We start from the raw sequence: 8812 nt of genomic DNA, 5'->3' as shown, positions 1-8812 counted from the left end.
ATATAACACACACTTTTTTTTTTTTAACCATTCGATATCCAAAAGCTTGTTAGCTTGTTTCATGTCGGGCATGCATATAAAGAGAGGATAAAGTGTTCTCTTATGATTTTTTAAAGAACTATATATCCAAAACTCAAACTCAACACATCTAATTAAAGAAAATGAATTTTTGTCATCCTGTCTGAAACTTCGAAGCTACACACGCCCTTTGTTTCTAGTCTAAAATTGCAAACGCATGCATAGAAGAGCACAAGAGCTATTTCTGCCAATGCCAAAGCAGCCACCTCTCACGTATGCATGTAGTAAGCACTAAGCAGATGTTTTCTGTTCTCTGTAAATGATGGTATAATTATGTCCTACAGACTAATCATAATACTTATGCATATGTATATATATAATCATAATTAATTTATTTTGTGTAGCTAAAAAAAATTTGCAGCTAGAGTAATATGCAAGTTTTATTAATCATAATCATAATCAATATATTAATTAGTGCCAATTAATTTGTATCAAAATGATGTTAATCTTAATTACTCTCTTGATGGATATAATTTATTGTAATTAGTACATAGTATTGCACTACTCTTTGACTAATACAAGTAATAATGCAAAATCAATAGCCTTCTACACTTAATAATAAGGTCAAAGCTATCATGGATGGGCAGTTCAGCAGCAAAGAACACTTGCGACGTTTGTTACCACAATTTAGATTCTGGATTCGATTCTCCGCAATGCAAATTCCTATCCAGTCATCCCCTTTGCTTTCGAGGATGAGCGAGAATTAATTAGATTTGTGGATCGTTCACTTAAAAAAATAATAAGGTCAAAGGAGATTATTTTATGCACATACAAGTAGTATATATATCTATATATAATAATGATAATTATGGCTTACATAATAAGTATAATTAGAGAGTAAGTTATAAGTATTATTAATCATAAACATAGTCTAACTCATAATATATTAGTCTTTTCTCATATGATTATCAACATGGCATTATTAATTAATACATTCCAGATAAATACAAATAATTACTTACTAAAAAGTTTTTTTTTTTTTTTTTTTGTTGATATAGTTTAATCATTGCATTATAAGCTTCATTAACTGCACATTATATATATCCAATGGCTACAAATTACCTAATCAGATTCTTTGAGAAAAGATTTTTCAACTTTGACCCACTTTTTCTGATAAGACAAAATAAACATATGCTAATTTGCTTTTCATACAGAAGGGCATTTTTTATTTCTTAAACAACTGAAATCCATGCAACTGAGAGGAGAAAAATACACACACATTCCTGCAATCAATATATCAAACCTTATAATTATAATAAGGATTAGGACTTTTTTTAATCCTCTGGCAACAAGTTATAATATATATATATATATATATATATATCATCCACTGCAAAAAAACAGTAATTAAAACCTTTGCTGCTTTTAATTTCTTTTTTAAATGCCAAATTTTATTTAATGTTATTGGAGAATATATATGTGTATAGACCATATGGTAGATATTGAGTATAAGATGAACTGGCTTTGACCTTATTAATTTGTATCATCTATCGAACTATTATAATGTCTCAGGCTCTTTATGTTGCACTTAAATTTCCTGCCTGTCAAAGCAAACAGAATGCTTTAATTACTTGAATCAAATTATGGGTATTTAGTAACATGCAATTATGGATTTCAATGACAGACATCTAACATATGCCTAACAAAGGAAGTTCTTATATCCATCTTGAAGATCGAGGTTTAATCATGATGGTGAAGTTTAGATTAATTGGAAGGTAAAAATTCAAATCGTAAGCTCTAAGACCTTCGATTACACAGCAAGAATGAACTCAAATCCACGCAATGTGCTAGTGAAAGTTTAACAAAACAATGGATTGAGTAGGTTAGATCATTGCTTCAATACTAGTTATACACTTTATAGTATTTCAGTAGACATATATGTATACTAGCTAGAGCTTCTCTAGCTACTGTTGGGTCAGCTGTAATGATCATTACATAGATACAGTTGTATAATCTACATGTTAATGTAGGTGTAAAATGTTAATTATATGTAATAACAAAAGTTAATTTGGCTGCTATAATGTGTGCAGAAGTAGTGAGTTCACTTTTTTTTTTTTTTTTTATCAGCAAATATAAGTTTATTATTATTAGAAAATAGCTGGACCAACTTGGAAAAATTCGTGTTTATAAAAAAGAAGAGCATTCATATAGCTTGGTGCATCTTAATTATGATTCTATTGCAGACTACCTTTGTGTGCCTATGCTAGTTTTCTAAGTGTAATTCCTTATGCACATCTTTACCTTAAAAAAAATCTCAACCATCATTGTATATTTTATATGTAGCTTAAACTTTTAATTTATGAGCAAATGCAGGTCAAACCTATAATATGTATTGTTGTTTAGAAAGGAGCTTAATTCGTAGAATCCAAAATTAGGGATGTGAAATGGAGTCCCAGTTCTGAACCATGCCAACTATAAAAGCCGAAGGTCGAACTTCCTTTTTTCTTAAACTGAAACGATACCGAAATTTGTTTGGAACCGAACCAAACTCATCGGTTTGATTAATTCCATATCGGTTTTGGACAAGAATCGCATATTTTGTGTAATCGAATCAAAAACCAAAATAAGAAATCATCTAAATTTCAAACCAGAAACCACATTGAATATCTATATAACCGATCTAAATCAGATCGATCTTTCGGTTTTAACTGAACTTTGATCTGTGGTTAAAACCCAGTTGTGCATATAACTTCTTTTCAATGTTATTGCATACCAAGATTTTTTTAGAAATTCTATAAAAAAAGATTAAAAAAATATTTTGTTAGAAAATTAGACAGAGTAATGCACTAACTCATCTCTTGGATATCAATTGTTGTATTTATGCACTTAAGTTCCCTTAAAAATTTTCCTTAAAAGCTATATCTAGAAAAATACAAATCAATAATCTTGGTCAAATAAAATTTACACATGAAAAAAAGAAAAATCTTGTTCTATATAGAATCATGAAGGGTCACATGCAAACTTTCTTTATAGTATTATGATATATGATGGAGTTTGATGAAGGGTTTCGAACCAATGAGATTTGGTTCTTTCAGTGATATTTCCGAAATTGTGAATTTGCAAAATGAAACCCATCAAAACCGAAATTTTCTAAAAAGGGTGAGGGGATATTCGTGAAAGTCCAAAATATAAAATTGTGAAAAAAAAAAAAAAAAGAAAAGATTTTGAAGTTAGGGTTTTCCTTTTCCTTATCAACTAGCTTTGAAGGTAAAATATCATCATGGATTCACGAAAACATGTCAGTAGAATTCCAACCCTCTCGAAAGCCTTGGAATGCACGCACTGTAACCAAAGTCTCCATTACCACCATCTTCGAAATGATAAGTGATCACTTCACAATCCTATATATTTAATCCCCAACCAGCCATGTGGTTCTTCCCATATAGGAGACATGGCAACTTATTTGCAATATTTCTGGGGCCTATCTTTCTCAATTTCACTTTATTTTGTTCACTCAATATCTTCATCTCATGTAATAACTTCATAACACTCAAAAATGCTTCAACTAGCCTTTCCTTTTTGCTTTTTAGGTTCCCCTCTCCCCTATAACAATGGTCTCTTTTATCTTCTGTTAATATATGTAGTTTTGTTTTTCTTTTTTCTTTTTTCTTTTGCAGGTTTACATTGTTTATCTAGGGCATAACCAATTTCGTAACCCTATTGTTACTTCAAACTCTCATATTCAACTCCTCTCTAATGTCTTTGCAAGGTAAAGTAATTATCTCTGAATATACATAGTTAATCTTGAACTTTGTTAAGTATATTCTGTTTCTATCATTTTCTTTGTACAGTGAAGAAGAAGCTAAAAAATCCATGCTCTATAGCTACAAGCATAGCTTCTCAGGCTTCTCAGCAAAGCTTAATTCAACTCAAGCAGCTACCATTGCCAGTAAATATCATTTATTACAATTATTTCATTAAATCTACTAATTATAACTTCGCATTAGAGATTTATAAAAATGTAAATAAGACACGTAATTGCATGCATGCAGACATGAAAGGAGTATTATCAATATTCAGAAGCAAGACACTAGACTTGCACACCACAAGAAGCTGGGACTTCCTAGGCCTTATCTTGGAAAGAACTAGTGCAGCAACTCCTCTGCAATTGAGCTATGGCGATAACGTTATTGTTGGGATCTTTGATTCAGGTATATATATATATATTCCTCGTTGGATAAGCAAAATATTTTACCAAAACATGCGGGTCTGCTTCACAGTATAAATCTGAACTTGTGGATGTTTTATTTTCTTTGGTGATAACAAGGGATATGGCCAGAATCCGAAAGTTTCAAGGAAAAGATATGTTTAGGTCCAATTCCACCATCTTGGAAGGGAAAATGTGTTAAAGGAGAAGAATTTGATCCTAAAAAAGCATGTAACCGCAAATTGATTGGTGCTCGATACTACTATAAAGGATTTGAAGAAGAATATGGACCTTTAAACAAGACTGAAGAATATCGATCAGCTCGAGACTTTCTTGGTCATGGAACACATGTAGCTTCAACAGCAGTTGGATCCATAGTTTTAAATGCAAGTTTTTTTGGTTTTGGACAAGGCAATGCTAGGGGTGGAGCACCAAGAGCAAGATTAGCAGTTTACAAGACTTGTTGGAATAAAAAATTGGATGAAAATGGAAAATGTGAAGAAGCTGATATTCTTGCAGCTTTTGATGATGCATTAAAAGATGGTGTGAATATAATATCAGCTTCTTTTGGTTCATTGCCACCTGATTTGGTTCAGTTCTTTGAATCAAGTGTAGATATTGGTTCATTTCATGCAATGCAAGCTGGTGTTCCTGTTGTTTTCTCAGCTGGAAATGGAGGTCCTGATCCTTCTTTAATAGGAAATGTGTCTCCTTGGAGTATTTGTGTTGCTGCTTCCACTATTGATAGATCATTTCCAACTCAGATTGTTCTAGACACTAATCTCACTGTTATGGTAATATAATAGTTAAATTTGTCTTTTCCCTTTTTTTTTTTTTTTTGGTAAAATTCCCTGAATTAGGGCCAACTATAATTAACTCACTTTAATTGTCTTTCCCACTTTTTATTTTCATTTTCATTTAATTTTTTGATCCTCTACTAATTTGGTTATATATCTATTTAGGGAGAAGGCTTATTAACCAAAGAGATCAAAGGAAAATTGGCAAGTGCATCAATGTATTTTGATGATGGGTATAATATCTCTTTTTTTTTTTTTTTTTCTTGATATACATACTTAAATTAGTATATTTTACTAGCTTTTCCTTTATAATGCATGAAAACTTTTAGCTATGGACACTTCCACCTATCCGTTTTCTAAGTAAATGTCTTTTTTTATATATACCATTGTATTTAAAATATTGTATCCTAGGTTCCAACCCTGCCGTTGTATATGGAGAAAATTTGGTTGGAAGGGTCACCCCCATAATAAACTTATGCAGAATCCAAATCCAGATTAGTCAATTGTGCCGCATATCGGATGGTTTAATAAAAAAAAATATTGTATCCTACATATTCGCTAAAAATTTCATATTTTTACCCACTCAACCTTGCTTTTATGAGCACTAGATATCATATAGATATAATGATTAGACTTGCTTGGATTGGTCTATGAGTCCATCTATGAGTCCATCTATGGAGCAAACTAATAAAAACAAGTGTTTTTTAAATGTTGTTCCCATTTTATCCTTTTTTTCTCTGACATATGGTAAAAAAATCCTAATTTTAATAAAAATTTATTTTCCATTAGTTTGGTCGGATATTTGGACTCGGTCTGGGCAAGTCAATCCCTAAACATAAATATAATAAATATATAATTAATTAAGGATTGATTATTGGATTAGGGTTTGCGCAATGGAGGCCTGGAATAATATAAAAGCAAAAGGGAAGATTGTTATATGCTTTGCAAATGTGGGGCCAATATCATTGAGTGTAATAGCACAAGAAGCAGTGAAGAAAGCAGAAGGATTGGGTTTGATCTTTGTTGACTCTCCCACAAAGCAGAATGTTGATGTTGATATTATCCCCACTGTTCTTGTTGATACTACTCAAGGATCTACAATTCTTAACTTTCTTTCTCAGTTTGTTTTGTAAGTGCAACATTTGCTAATTTCTAATATTCTATTATTTCAAATTAAATTTAATTACTATTATACTAGTACAATTTAAAATATTTAATGAAACATTACATAAGTGGGAGGCAAGTTGATTATAAATAATAAATAATTCTATAAATAACAAAATTTTATTCAAAATTTTTAGTGTTTAATTGCATATATATATATATATATATATATATATATATATATATATAATTTCCCTTTCTATAATTTTTTTTTTCGAACTTTTTTCAACCCGAGTTTAAACTGCACGCAAACCGACTTAGCTCGTTTACACCCCTAATTAGGAGTGAGCTTTTGCAGCCTGCCAGTGATAAAAATATTACCAAGTAGAAGTGTTGTTGGGAAGTCAGTAGCACCTGCGGTAGCATCCTTCTCTTCCAGAGGGCCAAGCCCACTTTCACCTGATTTTCTGAAGCCAGACTTGACGGCTCCAGGAGTGAATATACTAGCAGCTTGGTCTCCCAAAATTCCTCCAAGCCTAGTGCCAGACGCAGATAATCGCTCTGTCGATTGGAATTTCCAATCAGGAACTTCAATGTCTTGCCCTCATGTTTCAGGCGTAGCTGCACTTGTTAAATCTCTCCATCCCGACTGGTCTCCTGCAGCCATTAAATCTGCTCTGATGACTACTGGTAAGAAGGAACATTACTTTTTATGCAACAAAACCACAAATCAACATTTTCACTGGAAAATGCTCAGTCTTACATTAATCAACATTTTCAAGAAAGTGTTTTTTCCTCATAGTTGTAGATCAAAAAGCAAAATGTGCCCTATATATATATATGTTAAATTAGATTTTACCAAGTAATTACATTACTTTTGTTCATAAAACAATTTGTTCAAACCTAACATATATATATATATATATATATATATATATATATATATATAAATTTTTTTTTTTTCTCTTTCTTTTCAGCTTCCACAAGAGATGTAACATTTGATAGCATTCTAGCTGGAGGATCAATGGAGTTATCAGATCCCTTTGACATTGGAGCAGGCCATATAAATCCATTAAAAGCAATAGATCCAGGTCTAGTTTATGACATGAAATCCAAAGATTATATTCCTTTCCTCTGCAACCTCGGCTACACGAAACAACAAATCCAAATATTAGTCGGTACAGACACGATAGACTGTAGCTCTTCCCTAATTGCAGACATAAATTACCCGTCAATCACAGTCTCTAATCTCCAATCTACTACTACTGTTAGAAGAACTGTTCGAAATGTCGGTCCAAATAGAATTGCTATTTACTTTGCTAAAATTGTCGAGCCGAATGGTGTGGAAGTAGTCATTTGGCCTCGGATTTTGCTATTCACATATTTCAGGAAAGAGCTTTCCTATTATGTGACTCTAAAGCCATTGAAGAAATCTCAAGGGAGATATGATTTTGGAGAGATAGAATGGTCTGATGGATTTCACTGTGTTAGGAGCCAATTGGTTGTGTTGGTGAATACTGCCATGGATGATGGTTCTGCTCATCATCATCATCTTTTATCAAGCGTTTAAGGTTTCTTCATTAAGAAATTATTTTTCTTTTAAAAGCATATTTGTATTACGTAAGGTTTATGTTGATATGTAATAAGCGCAATAACTATCACCATTACTACTATTATTATCTTAATAAATATTCTTATTGGAAATGCAATTGAAATTCATTTTTAGAAACGATAACATGAAAGAATGGCCTATATGTAGCAAAATGCATAAATATACTCTCGTACTTTATGAAAAAATTTCGTGACACTCTGAATTTTGCGAGTGACCTATTATACCTCTAAAGTTATGAATTTTGCTAATATTGTATCTCTCTCTATACTAATAATAATATTTTTTGTGTTTTTGGTATTTATGTACGAGATATTCACTTAATATATGGTTCGTATAATGTTTGAAACGATAATTTTCATATTTTTCAATTATCTAATAAGTGCTTAATTGATCTAATTTTAGAAATTTGAGTATTCAATAATATAATGTTTTGCAAGTTGAAGTATTTAATTAATACAATTTTATAAATTGAAATGTTCAATAGATCAAAGTAAAAGTTGAGGGCGCCACAAGATTTTTTATATAAAGTATAAGAATAAATTTATGCATTGAACCGTCCATACTCCAATAATCTAATATTGGTTTGGTTCGAATCATGGAACCGAACAATTAGGAAAAAAGATTTGGCAAGTCTTGAAAAGTCCAAGGCTTCAACTAGAGGTGACCGGTTTAGTGAATCAACAATTTCAGTTCAATAAATTAGCAGTTCCAAAATCAGTGAACTAATTCTCCCAAACCTGGTTTGATTTCAAACCCGTCGGCTCCAATTCTAATTATTTTCAAAAAAAAATTTCCGGTTTAACTGTATTTTCTTTTTTATTTTTATTTTTACAAGAACCCATTGGTAGGGGTAAGCATTAAATGGTTTAAATCGCAAAATCAAATGAAACTGCACTAAACTATCAGTTTTAAATGGTTTTGTTTGATTTATAATTTTATACCCCACTTTCAAAATAATTTGGTTTAATTTTTATTTAATTAAACTATTTAAAATTGAATCAAAGTGCATTAAAAATAATTTTTAAACCTACATTTTAATTTTTTATGTCGCTTCTTATGTTCTTAATGCTGTGG

The 8812-nt window shown here is 31.1% G+C and overlaps 1 protein-coding gene across 1 annotated transcript; it reads left to right on the top strand.

Annotated features, from left to right (window-relative positions):
• The first annotated feature begins 3427 nt into the window (after positions 1-3427).
• UNE17 (Subtilisin-like serine endopeptidase family protein) lies at positions 3428-7835 on the top strand. Its single transcript, XM_020682047.2, has 9 exons — positions 3428-3550; positions 3696-3787; positions 3870-3967; positions 4071-4229; positions 4346-5019; positions 5188-5255; positions 5906-6151; positions 6485-6816; positions 7104-7835. The coding sequence occupies exons 1-9, from the start codon at positions 3470-3472 to the stop codon at positions 7694-7696; spliced, it is 2343 nt and encodes a 780-aa protein (XP_020537706.1). The 5' UTR covers positions 3428-3469; the 3' UTR covers positions 7697-7835.
• Positions 7836-8812: the final 977 nt, after the last annotated feature.

Source organism: Jatropha curcas, chromosome 7 (genome assembly GCF_041381405.1).
Source record: "Jatropha curcas cultivar XTBG-Jc1 chromosome 7, XTBG_Jcur_1.0, whole genome shotgun sequence".
In the NCBI taxonomy this organism is placed as follows: domain Eukaryota; kingdom Viridiplantae; phylum Streptophyta; class Magnoliopsida; order Malpighiales; family Euphorbiaceae; genus Jatropha; species Jatropha curcas.
The sequence above is the reverse complement of the archived record's forward strand: the minus strand, read 5'-3'. Positions and strand labels throughout refer to the sequence as shown.

Coding starts and splice junctions, on each gene's coding strand:
- UNE17 (XM_020682047.2), top strand. CDS start 3,470: ATGGCAACTTATTTGCAATATTTCTGGGGCCTATCTTTCTCAATTTCA. Junction 4,230..4,345: donor TGTTGGGATCTTTGATTCAG/GTATATATATAT, acceptor GGTGATAACAAG/GGATATGGCCAGAATCCGAA. Junction 5,256..5,905: donor TCAATGTATTTTGATGATGG/GTATAATATCTC, acceptor TTATTGGATTAG/GGTTTGCGCAATGGAGGCCT.